General features: G+C 40.0%; 1 protein-coding gene and 1 long non-coding RNA gene across 2 annotated transcripts in view; one reads left to right on the plus strand and one right to left on the minus strand.

Annotated features, from left to right (window-relative positions):
* Positions 1–1,850: 1,850 nt before the first annotated feature.
* Positions 1,851–20,221, minus strand: LOC150066585 (uncharacterized). Its single transcript, XR_016533404.1, has 3 exons — positions 20,110–20,221; positions 16,158–16,332; positions 1,851–2,214 (listed from the first exon to the last, which is right to left on the minus strand). It is a non-coding gene; the product is annotated as an uncharacterized LOC150066585 (long non-coding RNA).
* Rarb (retinoic acid receptor beta) overlaps positions 16,165–20,749 on the plus strand; it is a 177,751-nt gene continuing 173,166 nt past the window's right edge. Inside the window, exon 1 of the mRNA XM_090322355.1 lies at positions 16,165–16,226. Coding sequence (XP_090178481.1) covers positions 16,178–16,226 — 49 coding nt within the window. The 5' untranslated portion in view covers positions 16,165–16,177. The remainder of the gene's footprint in view (positions 16,227–20,749) is intronic.

The raw sequence follows: 20,749 nt of genomic DNA on the forward strand, positions 1-20,749 counted from the left end.
GATGTGTTGAATTAATTACATGTCACTCATCGCAAAGTCTGCCATGGGGTGGGATCTCAATGAAAACTTGTTTAAATTAATTCATGAGCAAATCATGAACGGGAGAAACAATGATGGAATTTTATATTGGACCCCTTAAGTTTGCTTCCTGAGCTTGACAGTATCAAAGGAAGATGCCTGGAAAGAGCTTTTCTCTTTTTTTCCTTCCTGTTTTTATCTGATTCCAGCTAGTTTTCTCTAGAAACCAATTCTTTTAACTTATTAAACGGAACAGCAAAATTTATATCCCTTGGGAGGAAACTGTGGCTGGGATGTTTTTCATCTTACTCCAAGGAGATGCAGTAATGTTTGTTAAAATTAATAATAATAATAATTGAGTTCAAGCCCTAGTATCATTAACAAATACAGATGTAAATACTAAAACAAAAGAACTGAACCCCAAACTCATTATTTCTTGCCTCACTGATAATTCTTCACTTTGAAAAATGTCCTCAATATCTGGAAATGTTTATACTTCTTAACCTTGAAACTTTTTCCCCTGATACCAGATTTTGCTCTCAAGGCCTGAGGCCCATTTGGCTGATTCCCTATCACTTAAGCCACTCCTCTACTCTGGCATCTTGCTAGTTAACTAGAGATGAAATCTCACACATTTCTGTCCAGGCTGTCATTGAATCTCCATCCTCCAAATCTCAGCCTCCTGAGCAGTTGGGATAAATAAATCACAAGCCACCCACACATAGCTAAACTTTCTTCTTTAGACAGAAAAGATAAGACAATGCCAAAGAATTCCCCAGTAGTCTTTGCTGCAATTGTAACATTAAGGACAATCTTAAACTATCATCTTAAACCAGCTTTAGAATTCTATTAGTTGCTTCCTAGGGAAGCAAGGAATGTAGATGTTTATAAACTCCATAAAATAGAATGCAGTACATGACAATTATATATGTTCATGTATTTTTCTGGAGTGCACATTCATAGCTTTCACAAATCCCCCTCCCCCAACATTAACTGTTTGATTAAAAGATTATGTTCAATATAGAGACCATGATTATTTTTTTTGCCAGTCATGGGGCTTGAACTCTGGGCCTAGGTGCTGTCCCTGAGCTCTTCAGCTCAATGTTAGTACTCTACCACTGAGCCACAGAGCCACTTCCCAGACCATGATTTCTTGTGATTAACAACTCACCTCTTCCCAGAACTGTTACCTAATGCTATTTTTTTAAATGTAACCTTCCACACTGTCTGGCAGAAATCCTCAAGTGAGACAAGTCTGTTGTGTGACTTGGGAACTTTCTTGTATTTTTGCAACTCAATAAGTAGGAAAATCCCATGAAACTTTTCATGCATCTGAAAACTGTAATCAGGAAAATCCTCAAGGAGACTGTCGTTTTACAGGATGCTAAGTCAGGTTGTGACCGTGTGCCCTCATGGTATGTTTTTCCTCTCTGCAATTTCCTCTCAGGGGTCGTCTGTTCTTCTCATTTCCAACATTTGGGATCAACATCCTCTCGGACCCAGAACTGTAAGCAACTCATCTGTTTAATATGATGTTATTTTGGACCAAGGAGAAAAGGAATTATCATAAGCCATGGGAAACCTTCCTGTGGTATAAGCTAATTAAGTTACTATAGGTCCCCATGTACTGAGGAGCGGGAGGTAAAACTACTGGTCTTCCACAATCCTGCCTTTCAACAATTCACTGGAAACCAAACTATGCCCTCCAATTCTGTGCTCTGCAGTAAATAGCCCATTCGTTTTGTTCTGCTTTTATTGAATTGTATTTATTGGTGATAGAGTTGAACATATTCAGAGAACATGGAGGCGATCATATTTAAGAACTTGCCTGTTCTGGGTATGGTGATACACATTTGTAATCCTAGAACTCTAGGGACTGAGGAAGAAGGATTGAGAGTTCAAGGCCAACCTAGACTAAATAATTAAATAAATAAAAATAAATTTAAAGAAACAAGAGCAAGGGTGGGGAAGGAAGGAGAGAAATAACACTGTACTTTGTTATGGCTTTTGTGTGGAAGCATCTGGCTTGGTATTACTGAGCTCTGTGATGTGGGATGTTGAAGTTTTGAATCACAGGAACAGTAGTTTGTGGCATCTTCTTTCCACTTACATGTAGCACAGCATAGCACGCAAGCAGGCATGTAGTTGGGCTCAATCTGCTACATGGGAATCACAGCTCTCCTATATAGGACTCAACTGGAAAAAGAAATGTTTTTTCCTTGCTTCATGGGCTTACAAGATAATTAAATAAGTTAATATTTCTAATATTTTTACCACCTGGCATATAGTCACAACATGTGACCCATGTATGCTGTAAGTGAATCTGATTATAGAGGTTTGTACTATGCATCTAAGCAAGGCTAAGCACTGGACACCCACTCATTACCACTGGGTCTCTTGTTATTGAGCATGGGTTGGTTCTGAATTTGTGTGCGGAATCTTCTTTTTCTTTTTTAGTCTTTTTCCCCCATTTCATGACAGCTCTATCTGCCAGAGCTTTTAGGTCTCATGGAATCCAGCATTTTACCCCTTGGTCATACAAGGAATCATTTCAATCAAATCTGCTCCTGTCATGAATTTTGGGTACAGGCATTCTGTTTGTGTGGTTGCCTTTAATCCGCCTGGGTTTGGCTTCCCACTTCTAACAGCTGATGTTCTTTTTCCTAATTGCTATTCGTCTGCAGAGGATGTCCCTAGTATAGTTATTTTAAATATATACATATATGTTAGCATAAAGTTGCTGCAAGAGGAGAATCTCATTGTGACATGTTCATACATGCCCCGTTGTGGCTGCCAAGGACATTGGTCAGGTCAGTTTACACAAGAAAGGCTGCTCAGTTATTTTCTAGAGTCACAGGTAAGGTATCTGTGACTGGAGATAATCAGAGTGGACTGTCCAGCAACTTTTCAGATCTGAATACAGCACCACAGAGCCACCTGGCTGATTCCTGAGAGCCTTGGCAGCCATAACTGCTCAGAGTTAGTCACTGGCTCTTTCCTAATGCCAAAAATGTATGGACAGACCACTTAGCTACTTCTAAATTGGCACATGGATGGACAGAATGTCCAAGTATTTTCTGAGAGCTTCTACAGGCCAAGCTGCTCGGGGTGGGCCACCCAGATGCTTCCTGGGGCAGGAGATTGCCTCTTGACTGCTTTAACTTGAGGGAGGAGGGAAAGTGGTAGAAAAACAAGAGAGAGGAGTATCAATGTTCAACAAGTACATACTCATTTCCTTACTATGTAACTGTGACCCCACATACAACAAAATAAATTAAAAATGAAATAAATAAAAGGTTCAGTCAGCAAGAAAGTCTTAAGATGGCTTTGTGCAGTAAGAACCACAGTGGGACACAGTGCAGCAATGTGGAAGCGTGATGGCCACACAAACAGGGCTGGGGCCTGCAGGAGCAAGCAGTGAATTCCTCATGTGTCTGTAGCATGTATGAGAGCTGCTATGGATCTCCTGCTTTAATACTGGCCCAGATGACAACCTTGGAGTTTAGGGTTGGTCCTACGAGATGAAATGGGGGGTAGTATGTTCTCAGATCTCAGGCCATTCTGTACCTCCAGGCTTGGCAGCGACTACAATACTCATCACTACAATCAGAGGCTGGGCCTTAAACACTACAGAGAAACAGCTACTGCTTCCTCCTAGTTTCAGGCCTTTGTTATGAAGAGAAAGATACCAAGCATCTCTGGCCATCTTACCAATGTCACCTTACTAATTTTCAGTTTCAAAGAAAAAAAATGGACATTGGTGTCTTATACCTGTAATCCTAGCTACTCAGGATGCTTACTTCTGAGAACTAAAATTCAAAGCCAACCTTGGTGGGAAAGTCTCAGGTTCTTATCTCCAATTAACCACATAAAAAGATAAGTCTAGGGGTCTGGGAGTTTAGCTTAGTGGTATAATACTTGCCTAGCATGCATGAAGCTCCAGGTTTGATTCCTCAATACCACAGAAACAGAAAAAAAGCAGAAGTGGCACTGTGTAGTGCCAGCAAAAGAAGGTCAAAGATAGTACCCAGGCCTTGAGTTTAAGCCACAGGATGGGCAATACACACACACACACACACACACACACACACACACACACACACACATCCAAAAAATGGAGATGTTTCAAGTGGTAGAGTGCCAACTTTAAGTGAAAAAGCTAAGGAATAGTGCCCCACTGGCATATGAGAGAGGAGAGGAGGGAGGGAGGAAAGAAGAAGGAGAGAAGTAGAGAAGAGAAAGACAGAGGTAACAACTTATATTAAAGAGAACATGAAAACAGAGTTTGAATTTTATAGCAAATGTTAATAAATAAGAAAAAGAGATTACAAGTATCACTTCAACCCATTTACAAGTCTTAGCATTTGAAATATGAAAACCTAATGAAGAGCTTCAAAGACTATCATGATTCAATCTAAGCAATATTTTGTAGATAAAATAAAGGATATAAAATTGCATAGGATGCAATTTGAGGAGTTCATTGTGCAGAAAGGAAGATAAGAAGAGTCTTTAGAAATTGTAGAACAAAGAAAATTATTTAAAAAAAATCTTTCCTAGGGAGGTATAACAAAGTGTATTGGGTAGCAAAGAAAAGAATGGCTATTGGGCCATTCAACTGAATCTGCAGAATATCTACAGTTAACACATTGCAGTGTTTATCTCCAGGCTCAGACATCCAGCTGCCAACTAGATGTCTCTACTTAGACACCTAACTAGGGAGCCAAGGTTGAATTCCCAACATTAGCCCTCCCCAAAATCTTTTCCCCAATAATCTTCCCTGATATGGATATGGCATAACATCTTTTCAGCTGCTCAGGCTACAAGCTTTGCAATTATTCTTTTCTCTTTTCTTTCTTTCTCATACCATATGTAGTCTGTGAGGAAATCTTAGCAACTCTTCCTTCAGTATGTATCTACAATCATAATTTCTCTACTCTTATCATCTTTAACCAAACCACTGTTATTTCTCACTTACTACCTGATTTCCTTCCCTTGCCTTTTATTTCTGTAGGTCTTTTTCTCAACATAACACAAATAAAATCCTATCACTGTTTTTTTTTTAATTATCCTATGGCATTCACATCTCATTCAATATGAAACCTTGCAAGACTTCTATCTTGATTTTTTAAACAAGTGAAAGTAATAAAATTATGAAATATTTATCAAAGCTCCCTCTTGTTTTTGAAGATCTAATGACTTCATTATGTCAACTAATATGTAGCCATACTTTTGTTAAAATTTTTAGTTCTTCAAGTTACTTCCATGATATTTCTCAGACTATATATTTGCTATGACATTCTTCTGGGATTTGAATTATGAGTATCATTTTCAATTTTTCAATTTTTTCAAAAAACTTGCAATTTTTTTTAAGATTTTCCATTTTATACTGTCTATTGCATGCTTTGTTTTGGTAGTTATTTTGAATCTACCTAGATGAAATTTCCCATCATTCAAAGGACCTGACATTTTGAATGTAAGGGTTTATAAGGGTCTCTCTTCTTCCCCATAATATCCTATGTACCATAAAAGAGTAAATAATCCATGCACAATTTCTGTCTTCTCTAATTGAAAATGTGTTCTACATTCCAGTTACATGCACTGTGTACCAAACCATCTCAAACTTTATTCCAATTTTTACAACTTCTACAAGTCGGAAATTCAGAGAGGGTGTCCAAGAAATAGTTTCTATCTGCTTTATGAGGTTTAAAGGAGACAACTAAAAATGTCCAAAGGAAAAGAATGATTTAAGGCTGATGTGACAATTACATAGAGGATTACTCACTTCCATGTCAGCTGGTACAGTGAGCTAAGATGACGCAAAGGCTGGGGGCTTCCTCACAGCAGGGAGGCCACCAAGCAATGACACAGGTTTGTGAATGCTTCAGTATAAACACTTCAGGGAATACAGCAGCACAACTCTCTATGGTCTAACTTAGGAAATACATAACAGGCATCCCACGTCTCTGGTGCTTTTGAAACCACAGCTTGATAGTGGAGCAAGATGGTAGCTGAGTAAAGGCCCTAAAGGGATGGTCTCACACAGACCTACCGTTTAAACAAAAATACGTACATCTAACTACCTCACAGGAGCTAAGGAAGCCAAATGCCTAGTTTTCCTAATAAATGAAAAGAAAACCTCACTTTCTTCCAACTCCAGATAGCATAGAAACAGACATGTATATATCCTTGTGGAGAGTATAGGACCCATTATTTGCTATGGATGTTTTTTCTACAGGGGTGTGAAAAGACTATATTTACCTGATATAGTAAGGACTGTGCTAAAACTTCTGATCCACTTTCTTTAGTACCTATTGCAGCCTTGTAATGTGGATGTTATTTTTACAAATGAAGACTGGAGCTTAAAGACATTAAGCATTAGGCCTCATTTGTAAGGTAAACAAGTACAAGAGCCAGGATTTGAACCTGCAGCTGATTTTCTTAGGGTTGCCTGCCTCTCCTCCTATTAGGACACTTTCCACCTCCTTGGCATTATTATTGTGTTAGAAAAAAATAACAATGAGAAAAGGATACCAAACACTAGCCACCTATAATAATTGCAGTTGTTAACTGCGTGAGACAAACAATCAGGTTAAACTGTCAAATGTTTTAAGGCTTTCAATTATACTGTTTTAGAAGAGGCTAGGGTCTTGGTGATAGGACTGAAATTCCTAGAAAAGTAACAAATAGGAGTGGAGAGGAGGCTACACAACTAAGCATGAAGGAATGCATTTGGAAAACTCAAAATTATTTATAGCTATTGCTCTTAAACACCAGTGAATCTCCATTTTCATGAAGCTTACTATTGCATGGCAAAAATCTATATTGAGTGATGTTCTTGTTACTTGTGCTGGGTGTCTCAATGAACTCACTCCAGCCAAGGGTTTGTGTCACTTCCTAATTATCAGTCTAAACACACAAAACTAGAGCTCTCCAGAGATTCTCACTGCATTTTCTCAAAATGGCCTAACAACTGGGCCAAGCAAAAGGCGAACAGGCTGATTAACATCTGCTTGAAAAGCTGAGTTCTCAGTGTTGAATCTCTCCTTGGTAGACAAGCGCAAACTCTGGTAACCTTTGAGCAATGGCCCTCAGCACCTGAAAAATGGCATCAGTCCTACCTCTGTCACAGAAAGTTCTTCCTGTGTTTCCTCTAAAGGGCCCAGGGAGCTGACCTGACTAGTAGCTTCCCCACTTTGGTATTGCTCAGGCAAACATCTGGATTGAAACAGAACCCACCATAAGCAGGTCTGAACCCACCCATCAATCTCCTAGTCCAGCCCAAACATGGACAACCATTGGATATCATGTGAGATTTCAGAAGAACCCAATAGAAGATATGTTTGTTGTAAGCCTACATTTTGTATTAACCTCAATTTCACTAAGCTAAGAGTCTTCTCCTTATTCTGAGAATGTCACACTTGACCTTTCTGGGAGATGGAGGATGGCATAGTGGTAAATAACAGTTGTTTTTCTTCCTTTTTTTAATGTCCTCCCTTGGCAAAATGAAAAGTTGGCAAGTTATAGCAGACTCTAAATTTCTTTTTGTGTACTGTTTTAATCACTCTGTGAATTATGAAGTTAATTTCTAGAGTAGGTAACTGAGAGTTTTCCCTTGCACTTTAAAAAAGCTGAAACATTCTTCAAATTTTAAAACGGCCATCAAGATTGGTGATGAGAAGCTCTACCATCTAAGTCAAGAAAAAAAGCTTAGTGTTTTTTGTTTGTCACAACTAAGAGGTATATTATGTACACCACACTATACACAACCCAGAGAAGTTCCTAGATGTTTACTGATTCGGTCTCTCAAAGTGTGTACATATACACACCCATGTACACAATGTGTATACATATACACTGGTAATGTAGCTAAACACCACATACAAATAAAAAGAGAGGGCAATCTTCCACTAAGAAATTGTTCATGTAGTCATGGAAAGACTACATCCCCACAAGGCATTCTGGATTCTGCTTTGCCTCCTGAGCTGCTGACAGACATGCCTGAGTCTTCATAGATGAGCTCATTATCACTTCTAATTTCATGTATACGTCCAGGTGTATTCATTCACTTTAAGTGGGATCTGCCCAATTGTAACACAGTGTGGAATCAGCCAATGGAGTCAATGCTTCTTTCATCCCTAGCTTCTTTTTCTAGTACATGATCTGGACCCTCTGAACAATGCCCAACGCTAAGTATGACTGTTCCTCATGAGATTACAAGTGACGAGTCTGGCCACATCATGGTTGTGAGAACCGCTTACACACCGAAGCATAATATATGTAAACGATTTGCTGGATATATGAAATCCCCAATTGAAATTGTGTTCAATGGTGAGGGGTGAGGAAAGAGCTCACATTTGTTAATTGCATATTAGTTTCTGACTTTTATAAACGCCTAAATGGCATTGCCAGGAACTGGTAAACAAAAAGTACAGTGATGGACTGAGAGCATATTTTATAACTCCAGTTACAAGTATTTTGGATCATGCATTGGTTAGGAGACACTACCAGGTATTGGCATGCAAAATGGAAGTAATTCTGCTTACAGAATATGAGAGCATCATCTCACCAGCCTTTTTTTTTCTCTTACACCTACTCTGTGTCCATCACTATTGTAGGAAGCTGAGAACAATGACGAAGATATGAGATAATGAAAAGAATATGATGCTGACCCTTGTGATGCAAACATTCTGTGGCGAGCCAATCAAAACCCAAAGATTGGTTACTCTTTCTCTCTCCAGCTCCACATGGAGAGATTTGGTGGTATTTGCTGAAATATGTAAAATATGTGCTCCTTTCTTCTGATTCTGCTATCACATAGGCTGATGCAAGGGCATTCGCTGACTCTCACCCCCACATTCGTTAGAGTAACAAATGGCAAGCAACCTAGATGTTCAACTTTTAGTACAGGAAGTAAATGAAGATGCACAGAGAAGAACACAGTATGTGCAAGCTGTAGTTTGAATCTGGGATATACTTGATTCCCGGTCAGTGTCATGATTGGAATGTGATGGGACATTTGACTGGTGGGACCTAGGGAAAGATTTTAGGCTCTTGAGAACATGCTCTGGCAGGTTATATTAGGGCCCTGGTCTCTTCCTTTCTCTATTTTTATCCTGGTCATGAAGGGAATGGTTTTTGACACAAGACTAACCAATCATAGATTAGACTCCCAAATTTATGAGCCAACATCAAATTTTTCTCTTTTTAGGGCAATAATCACAGGAAGCTCAATAACACACATTATCTAGACATATTAAATACAGTTATATGCATCCTATGCATGCATATTTATATCCACAAATATATAGTTTATAGTTTTAAGGCCTCATAAAAAAATAGTTCTCAGAAGGGGCTCACAGTGGTGCACTAGCCCTAATCAAAAGAGCTCAGAGTCAGTGCCCAAGCACGGAGTTCAAGCCCCATGACCAACAAAAATAAAAATTAAAAAAAAATTAAACCTATTCATTTTTTGAGATTTACTTTACAGGTGAAATAAATCTGAAAAAGTACAATGCCTATCTCTGGGAGGGAAACATTAGCTTTATCTATAGTCCCTTTTTTAAATAAGGATATTGTATTCATGAAATATTTCAGAATTGATTAATAAAACAACTAGCAGAACACACTCATACTAAAAAAAAAAAAAGTCTATGGTACCAGTAGGCACTGAGAGAAATGTCATAAAGGAAAGGAATGAGCTGGAAACTAAAGTGAGTCTTGAAATGCAAGCAAATTTCCAATTTAACTAGAGGGAAAAGGAGTTGGGGAAAAGGGCAAACAAAGGCCATCTGAAGAATAAAGCGGGGGTTAGGAGTTGTGGTGGCAGCCAGCCTGAAGAAGGCATAGCCAGAGGAAGCAGACCCAAGATGGGAATGGGAAAGGAGGCAGAGGCCAAAGCGAGGAGAGCCTGAAGCAATAGGTGTAGAGGAGGGATTGTGCTATGTGGGAGCTTATATTAATTTCCTGTGGCTGTCATAGCAAATGATCCAGTGACTTAAAATAACATATATTTATTCTCTCCCAGCTCTGGAAAACAGAAGTCCCCAAACCAATCCAGCTTGGTTGTATCCCTGTGAGAGGTTTCCGGGGAGAACCTCTGTCCTAGTCCGTTGGTGATGCTGAAAGAGAATGCCATGCACTATGTAATTTATTAAGAATGAAAATTTATTTCTCAAGAGTTCTGGAGGCCGGAAAAGCCAAGATCAAAGAACGGGGAATTTCATCTGCTCTGTGCTAAATGCTCTATCTACTAGCTGAGAGACAATGTGCCCTTACATGGGGGAAACTAACAAGGCAAATTCACCCAATACCACATTAAACTGCTTTCCTAAGAGCTTTAATCCTATTCTGGAGAGTACACTGATCTTGGCCTAATCACTTCTAAAGGCCCTAATTCTTTCTACTATTATTGGCAACACCTTAACTTTGGCAGGGTTGCATTCCCATCATCATATCTTCTTGGTCCTCTAGCTTTTGGTGACTCCAGGGTTTCCTTCGTTTGTGACTTCATCACTCCATTCTATATCTACAATTTCACATGCTCTTCTCTTCATCCATGTGTCTCTTCTATACATCCTAAAGACACTTATTGGATTCAAAATCCACCAGGATAATCTCACAGAGCAAAAACCTTTGTTTTCCCTAATTAACTCACATTCACAAGTTCCAGGGTTTCAACTGTGAATCAACATAGGAAGTATGACAACATGCAGGCCACCAGAACAGTGAGTGACACAATAACTCATGAGCAAAGAGGGGTGACCAGAGTGAATTTCTTAGATGATTGCAGCAAGTTCAGCCTGTGGGTTTCTCAAGAGCTAGAGATATTCTCAGACTATCATGAAGAGCAAAGAATCTCTGATCATTTCCAACTTCCCAACTACTGAATTAGTAAAGACATAGATGAGTTTGGAAGTCAATGAAAAAAAATGACTGTAGGTACGTAGGGAGGAGGGTACTTGTCCCGTGGGAGGTGGCTCAGTAAATGTTTGAACAATTGTTGGCCCTGGAACAAAAATTGTTCTTCTATAAGATGTTTCTTATTAAAATACTCGGAAAAAAAAACTCACAAACCCACTCAGCCTTTACTGTACAAACATGACTTTAATTCATTCAACAAATATTGACAGAACTTTCACTGTGGTTTTGTAGATAATGTTTGAACTGTTCCTATCTCTCATGAGCTAACGATCAATATAGAAATACATGCAAGTCAAAAAAAAATAGAATACTGCATGGGAAGAGAGGATAAACTCTGGTTGTGCAATGGAAATGTGTGAAGAGGTTGTGAGGCCGGGTGATGGGTAAGGCCCCATCAACCAAGTACCTATGACAAGGGGACCTTCACAATGGAAAAAGCATCTTGAAGAATAAGCCTGGCCTATTTGAAGGACAGTGTGAATAAAAAAAAAAAAGCGGGTGGGATATATGTCAAGGCCCCCAGAAATCTCCTTTGAGGTCACATAGGCTACTGTAGAAAATACAGATTTCAGGTACAGAAACTATTGGAGGATTTTAAAGGAGTGCATGATAGGGCCCTATTTCCATTTAAGTAATAGTTATCACCTTTAGCTCTTTTGACATCTGGTTCTGGGAAGTTTGTTGATTGCAGACACTCTGCAATTGAAAGATGGTCAGAGCCGCTCTCTGCTTCTACCCAGTAGAGGCACTCACCCTCCACAAACGTGTCAACTACAAGTACCTTTAAACATTTCCCAGATGCCCTCTGGGATGCAAAATCACAAGCAGATGAAACTTACTGATTTTAATAACTGGCTCTTTGGCTATAGCAAAGAGAGTTTGTAGAAGATAATAATGGAAGCATAAAAGACCAATTAAGAGGCAATGGTACTCTCCAGGCAGAAGATGATCATTTCTCACTACTGGGAAACTGAAATGGAGAGATTTGGAACATGTGTTGGGATTAGTCAACAGCATGTACAGAAGAAAGGCAGTGTGGAGCATGGGGAAAAAGAAAAACCCAAGAAAGTTGGGGGGGCCAGGAGTTTGGCCTAGTGGTTAAAGTGCTTGCCTAGCATGCATGAAGACCCGGGTTCGATTCCTCGGTACCACATACATAGAAAAAAGCCAGAAGCGGTGCTAAGGCTCAAGTGGTAGAGCTCTAGCCTTGAGAAAGTCCAAGGACAGTGCTCAGGCCCTGAGCTCAAGCCCAGGACTGGCAAAAAAAAAAAAAAAAGAAAGTTGGTGACCTGAGCAACTGGGTGAACAGCAGTGTCTCCTCTGACGTGGAGCAGAGTGACAGAGGAGCAAGTCTCAGTGGAAGACACAGAGCATAAAGCAGTCATACGTTCTGGTCTGGAATCATTTGTTTGAAATATCAATTAGACATCCAGGAATTTAAAAAAATGCTAGGTGGACTGCTCTGTACAGAACAATAGTAAAGGAGAGAGGCTAGGGCTGGAAATAAAATTTCCTGAGTTGTTATGTAATGGTATGTAAATCTGTAGTCAAGAGGAGAAGAGGAGAGGGAGTGGGGGAAGGAGGAGGAGGAGAAGGAGAAGGAGGAAATAAGAACAGAGGAGGGTAAGGACCTCCAGGATATAGAAACAAAAGCCAAATAATGAGTGATTGTTGTCCTTAATGTACTATGTTATCTCTCATCTCTTTTGCTGTCCCTTGGTTATCTCATATTGTTATAATATTTCACCTTGTTATCTGATATATTGGATATCTTTCTATTTGGTTATTTGAAATTGGATAGGGAAGGGGGAAATCAAAATGAGCGGGGGAGGAGAGGGGAAATGAGGACCAAGACATGAGAAAGGGTAATGCACTTTCTATCTGGTGAATATAATGTAACCCTTCAATTAATTACAATAAAAATATATGGAAAAAATGAAAAAAAGAACAGAGGAGGGGAAAGAAAGGAAGAGGAGGGAAGGGGAGGAGAGGAAAGGAGAAAAGAAGAGAGATAAATTCCCAGAAATCAGAACATTAATGTTGAGATATCCTAAACAGTTCTTCACTAATCATTTTGAATTATGAGATCCAGTCTGAAGATGAGTTGCCTAGTTACCTACTTCAGGAACACATTGCTTCATGTGCTGAGGATATATACTGCATATTCTGTACCGCATTGCTGGGTATTCTTCTTCGATAATTGAGAGGTAGGATAAATGCAGCAGGGAACTGATCACATTGTAGTCACTTCTCACCCTGTGATCTATGCTCCTCTAAGACACCTGTCCTTTCAGATAACTGTCAGTGACTTGAACTTACTCCAGATTGAGAAGACAGTCAGGTCTTAGCATTCATGTTATCCAGTTCTTAGTAATAGACCACTAATAGAGACAGGAAAAGAATAAAATAGGAATTGGAGTAACTTACAGATGAGAAGCTAAAACAATGTCTGCCTAGATTACAGTACATACTATAAATCATCAAAAGAAAGAGAAAGAGAGAGAGAGAGGAAGAAAGAAAGGAAGAAAGAAGGGAAGAAAGAAAGAAAGAAAGAAAGAAAGAAAGAAAGAAAGAAAGAAAGGGAGAGAAGAAAGAAAGAAAGAAAGAAAGAAAGAAAGAAAGGGAGAAAGAAAGAAAGAAAGAAAGAAAGAAAGAAAGAAAGAAAGAAAGAAAGAAAGAAAGAAAGAAAGAAAGAAAGAAAGAAAGAAAGAAAGAAAGAAAGAAAGAAAGAAAGGAAGGAAGGAAGAAAGAAAGGAAGAAAGGAAGGAAGGAAGGAAGGAAGGAAGGAAGGAAGAAAGAAAGAAAGAAAGAAAGAAAGAAAGAAAGAAAGAAAGGGAGAAAGATAGATCTTCAGATATGTTCTTATAGTTCAAGCCACTAGTAGCTAAAGTCCTATTCAAATTTGAGTCCTATCTTCCTTCCAGTGATCCATGCAAATTCATGAGCAGGGTGAATGGTGAAATAGAAGGGCTTGCTGAACAGAGCTGGCTGTGGAGCAGGTGGGGCCAGCCACCAGAGTCAAGCACAGACACATTCACTATGCTTGGAGGAAGTGCCTGGAAGCAGGGCATGTCAGGACAAGCTGTCCCATGGCTGGACTTCACATCAGGCAAGTTGCCAGGACACTGATTGAAGAGACTCTTAAGGCCTGGATAGGGTTAACAACTAATGAAGTGCCCTAGTACTGGTAATGGTAGAACTTCATTGCCATGACTAGTTAGGAAAGCTTAGGAGGAAAGTTCCAAGATACTGGGGAGTTTGGGGAAAGGGCATGCCACACAAGAAGGGGCCTTCTTCCTCCAACTGGAAGGAAACTGGAAGAGTAAACATTTCACCCTTACTCTCCTTTTTTCATGGCAATCAGTCTCCATCCAGAAGCCAGATTAAATGTTAATGTTCTGGAACTGACCAAGAACAGAGAGTAGATCTAGTGGACAAATGAGTTGTCCCTATCCCCTTCCTCTGACACGATGGATTCTGCACGTCACAGTAAGCAAGTCCTAGTGATTTTTTTTATAGAAATGCAGCCACACTGAACAGTTTCAACCCTGACTTTACCCACAAAAGAACTGCGGGACCACAAGTAGACCAACTTCACAGGGAGGAACCTCAAATTTCTTTTGTATTTCTTCCATCCTAGCTGTCTATTCTCTACTTTTTTCTTTGGTGCCTAGTGGACCACAGATTATCCTCCTGGAATGCAAATAGCCTTGACTGGAAACTTACCAGAGAGAAATAAATCAGAAGGGTAGCAGACAAGGAAGAATTGTTACTACATGGTGCTCACTACCAACACTGTGTGCGAGTGAGCTGTTGGGTGGAGAATATTGCCTCGGAAATTATACTCCATCAGCAAATCCTACCTCTGAAAATTCATTGGCTTCAAACAAGGCAATACATATAAGACTCGATGTGAATTAGATAGCCATCCCCTTTGCAACAATAACAGAGCATTTCTACCACCATCACTGGAGCTGAATTACCTCCTACTCGCTCATGTATTTCATGTCTGAAAGCAAAATGACAAACATCAGTCTCTAGCCTTTGCATGGTGCCACCCCAGCAAGAAGCTCTGTAATAACTCAGTGACTACTGTCTTGGGTAAGGTGAATGGTCTCTCTCAGATTCCTTGGTTCCTGGGATTAATTTAAGAAGTAATTTGTTTTCCCCCCACTCTGCTGGAGTCAATGGGCCTTATGAGTATAGTATGCATGTTTAAATAATGAATACATTTTTAGAGGCAAATATGGATCCTTTAGAGGCTCCACCTTTTCCTGTCAATTAACAAATGACCCCCACATAATGGACAATCAATATTCCCTTCTCCTAAGTTCTCTGTGTATAAACCTGCTGGAACACCGTAGGCCATGCCAAAATCATGTACTCTTTGTGGTCCACTACAATCTGCCGTGCCATTTTTTCCTAAGAGTAAAATCTGAGCCTGTCAAGCCAGACTCCCAGGACCCATGTTTTCACCTACCACTTACAAGCTAGGTAGCTCTGAGAGTTAGTGACCCATCCCAGGGCTCAATTTCCTCAACTATGAAGTAGAGTAAGGTATGTTTACCTCTTCAGGATTCCCAAGGAATAAATGAGCTAATCTCAGTATAGCTCTTAAAATCACACCTTGCCTTATAAATGCTAGCTCAGAAACTATTGTTTTATTATGTATAATGCTGTACTACAGTGTTTAACTAAGAAAACATCCAAGAGAAACTACTGTTGACCCATATAGACTTGACCACACAGCCAGTATTGCCCATTTCTTTCTCTCTTCACCTCAGATATCCTATTATTCTTTTTCCTACCACAATGCTACCTCCCTCCCTCCTCCAGAACTCATTATTGAATTCCCAGAAAAGGCTCAAGTGTAGAGCTTATTACTGACTTTCCAGAAATGGCTCATGTGAAGCACATAGTAGGGACTCTGTGAGGATTGATAGGGAATACAGTATGCTATGAGTCCAATGGGACATGATTCCAGTCTGTCTCAAAGCATCTTTTGTTAGAGTGAAATACATACTGTGAGTTGTTGCCAGGCTTTGAGCTCTAGAGGTTTAGATAGAATCCCATTTTTGTGTCACCTTATCATCCACACCTGGCTCTGTGGAACTGAAGGTCTCCTGGGAGGGTCACTAATATACAAGCTGTTTCTGAGCACTAGATGTTTTATATTTAGAAATAGCCTTTTGCTGACAGAAGTGTAAAAGCGCACTTACCTACAAAGTCCTCCATCACCATGACAGCCGGGGAAGCAAGAGGAGCATCCTGTTTCTTCTTAGTTGACAGTAAGGGACACTTGAGCTTGTCTTCCAAGTGCTACCTGTTTCTAACCATATTGGGATGTCTCTAGTGTTGTTTTGCTTCTTCTGACAATTTGGGTTTCCCATATTCCTGGTGGAAGCAATTCCAAAACAAACAGAGAAGACATGCAAACCTTGAGTTTCCATTTCTTCTAAAAGGACTTGAGAACTACCAACATGTCCCAGTTATGCACAGTTTCACTTCCCAGCCCCTCACAGATAATCAGACTTAGCAGGGACTTGCTAGAATCTGTGTAGTTCATTGCATGAAAAAAAAATGTTTTATTTTGTTCAACCCATTATGTGTGGGTGCGGGTGTGTGCTCACGTGTGTGTGTGTGTGTGTGTGTGTGTGTGTGTGTGTGTGTGCATGTGTATGTATAGAGAAATACTGGGTATGTGATTAATAACCTATCTTGGTTTTGCTTTTTCTCTCTTTGTGACCTACAAATGTTTGAAACAACAGTATGTTGTGTTAATGACAGGTTCTGCTCAGACAGGTCCTACTCCGTTGAACTTATTGGTGTGAAAGAATAGGTATTCCTGGACATGGACTCATCTCTCTTAGCTATTTTTGTTAAACTAAATACCAACCCATGTTGAAAAGAGAACTCAATAAAACAGTCTTCAGACTGAGCTGGGCTTTTGTGCCACACAAGTACACAGGGTTGGGAGAGAGGAGATGTGTGCAGACAGACACAGGGACAGACATCCCAAGATGATAGGAACATTCCTGCACACCAGGGAGGAAACTGTGTCAGCCACCCATTCCTTTATAGAAATTGCTTTGTAGTTTTACTTACAGTATAGTAATAATAGGCTGTCTTTGGAGGATAGAAATTACCAACCACACTTAATTAAGTCATCTTTTATAGTAAGTAGTTTCATTTAAAATAGGTGATTAATGATAAGTGAAAAATCTTTGAGCTGGCTTATATAAAGATGTAGTTCAAATTATAGGGGGAAAAAAAGGGAAAGAGAAAAGACATTTGCAAATTGGGTCATGTCCCTCAGAAAAGAATATTCAAGCAAGTATATAGTTTTACCCAGGAGAAGAGCATGGCTATAACATAGAACCCAAACTTCAGAGCTGGCAGCGGCCTTGAGAGACTTGACTCACCTCACCCATTTGCCAGAGAAAGAAAAACCAGACCCAGCAGGCTGAGGCCAGAGTGGCTCATCAATAGGTCGTCTCCTGAATCCACTTTTTGATCTGAGACTCTCAGTATTTTTCCCCCACATTGGTGCCTATCCACACTTTTTTTTCCTCCTACACAAATCTTTTTAATTCAAAAATAGAGTTGGTAAGCACCTACTAGATCTAAGCACTGAAGTGTGAGCTAGATGACAAATAGACCATCAAAGTAAGAGGATTATTGTCTCATCTGCAGAAGAGAAACAGCTGCGAAGCATTTGATCTTAACAATGACAATTAAAATGAACCTTATTTGAAGTTGCAGAAGCCCCCATGTTGAGTGAGCTCCGAATATATGCACGAGGGCACTTTGCAGATGGCTTGCTGAGACTTAGTTTATGTCTGCACTTCAGGGAACAGATGGGACCCTCAGTATCCCACAGTAAATGTGGATTTATAGCAACACAGCCACAAGCAAGAATACCTGAAGGATAGCAGGAATGTTTGGCACCTCTGGCTAAGAGATCATGGGAACAGGAGATTCCCGCCCACCCCAATGAACCAATGGCTTCATCCTGTGCCCCTACAATGTATCATTAATGGGCGCTTGCTATCAACAAAAGATCTGTTTGATTTAAGCTCTAAAAGGGTAAATAAACATTACCCAGTAAACTACCATGTTGAGAGAGAAAGCTACATTCATTTAAACATTTTCTGTTATCTTCATACAGTTTTAACAGAGCTTTTATTTTCCCTTCAGCTTTTTTATTGGGTAGAGCTGGTACCTAGTTCCTCCCTTAATTTATCTGCCACCCCCCCCAAAACACACACACACACACACACACACACACACACACACACACACACACACACACACACACACACACACACAAATTGAAGTTAAAGAGGCATGCAGTTAAAACAAGCGCTTCAGGAAGACTCAGATTATAGGTAACTTCATCAGTAAAAACTGATAAGAATGTGTTTCTTGCTTCCTTATAAGGTAACATTTCAGTAACTTCAGTAAAGAAGTTATCAGAGAAGATAGCAGCTTGGGAAGGAAAAGAAAACCCCACATGTAATATCAGACGAGAAGGATCAATGAAATGAACGCTGACGCTATTACAGTGGACAGAGAATATCCTCTGTTGCAGAGCATCTTTCTAATTATTTAAGATCGCTTGTAAAATTGATTTTATGTAAACATGACAACACGCAGCAATAGTCAGCTCCTTGCAGGCAACATCAGTTGTTGGGGATTTATTGACCTGTCCTTCACATGTGTTGCTTTAGTAGCACTTAATGGTCTGTTTAGATAGTCTTGATGTGTACAAGCTCCCCACTATAGCTCCAATCACCACATGTTGACAGGTAGCTGCCATAGAGATAAAATAAGGGATCTCATGCCAGAGAATACAGGGGCATGGAAACATTCATTATTTTCTAATCAGACGCTGGGATTTCCTCAGGTGCTAGTATAAGAAGCAAGGAATTCAGATCTTTTTCCTTGTTATTAATATATGGAAATATTAAAAGCTACTACAATCAAATGCTGGTGGCTCATGCCTATAATCCTAGCTACTCAGGAGACTGAGATCTATGGATCATGGTTAGAAGCCAGCCAGGGTAGTAAAGTCCATGAGACCCTTATCTCCAAGAAACCATCAGAAAACTGGAAATGGTACTATGGTTCAAAGTACAAGAGAGCTAGCCTTGAGCAAGAAAAGCTCAAAAGCTCAGGAGCATTACCCAGGCCTTGAGTTCAAGCCCTGCAACCACCAAAACAAACAAACAAACAAAAACTGCTCCTACATTAAGACCTACTTACGGATATCTGAGTTTCAACTCTTCCTGGTGATATGGCCAAAGATAGACCAGATCTGTCTGATTCCAATACCAAACAGGAAAGTAACTCAACTCCAGCCAAGTTCCCCAACTACTTAGGAAGTATAAGCCAAATCTTACAGAAAGTGCATGCAAATGTGGATCAGATAGACATTCAGACTCTCTGTTGGCTTTGAGATGGCTTCAAATGTGGTGGATGAGACACAAAAGCTATTAAGAAGTTTGGATATATATGGAGATGATAACATGTTTTGTCTTATAACGTCACTAAAATTGATTATCTCATGGCTAATGGAATATCTTTATATATTAAGCCATCTTTCTTAATGACACATGGAGTGAGCATGTGTCTTTCTTCGGCTCATTGTATCTTGAACTCCATAAAATCAAGGCGTATGGCCTCATAGCTATCTCTCCTCTGGGACAGAGGGACTGAGCAGAGAGACAAGGATTCCCAGAAAACAAATCCTGAAAGATTGGATAGAGAGCCATTTTGTAATCTACACCACTGACAAGTGAACACTGGATTGGATCAGACCTAGTTTTATTTGTGTGAATAGTAGGGTTTTAACTCAGGACCTTGCTGTCATTCAGCTGGTTTGCTCAGCAGTCTCTACCACTTGAGTCAGCCTAGCTTTTTGCTGATTAATGAGTGATGGAGTCTCAAGGACTTTTCTACCTGGGCTAGACTCAAACCTCTATATCCTAAGTCTCCAGATCTCAGCCTCCTGAGTAGCTAGGGATACAGGCATGAATCACCAGTACACAGCTTTAGAACTAGTTTTGAGAGACAGATAATACACTTTTCAAGCCTACAATTTTCAAACGCCAGGAACATTTCTATTCTATCACAGTGTGACAGAAGAAAGTACAGACTAGAAGGCCCAACCTCCTCTCTGGTACCATCTTTGCCCACTCAGGAACAACTGCCACCTTGACAGATCCCGGGGTGCGGGGGAGCTTAAGGTAGGACATGGCCCCTCAGATTCCAGCTGACTTCATCTCTGTTTCTCCGCACTCTGTACCCCTTGAGTGAACTCAGTCCTTAATCTAAAACAGAATGTTTGGAGTCGCAGGCTCTGTGACTGGCCTCCAGAGCGACCCCAGCTCCATTCCAGGGCAGAAAAAACAGCTTTTCATGCAGGTTGAATTTCTTACAGGCCTTGCTTTCAGGAATGTAGTTATGTGGCCATTTTCCTGACCCAGCCCTTGTCACAATGAACCCTTCCTTCCTCTTGAATTATTTCTCCCTCTTTCCTCTAAAAGATTTATCCCACATGCCAACCTTTTGTGAAATGTCTTTTGCTCGGAAAACAAAACAAAAACAAAAATAAACAAGCAAGCAAGGCTTGAGTGACCAGTGTTGAGACAAAACCAATGGCATTTCCTGTATTTTAAAAAGATTGCGAAATTGCCTGATGGTACAAAGGAATGTTGATGTCACTTATACATGTAATTACAATAACCAAAGTTTGAAATCCAATTAAGGGCATCTTTTGTCTCCCTTTCACTACAAATTTCCCTCCTTC

Source organism: Megascapheus bottae, chromosome 2, assembly GCF_031878675.1.
Source record: "Megascapheus bottae isolate mThoBot1 chromosome 2, mThoBot2.hap1, whole genome shotgun sequence".
NCBI lineage: Eukaryota > Metazoa > Chordata > Mammalia > Rodentia > Geomyidae > Megascapheus > Megascapheus bottae.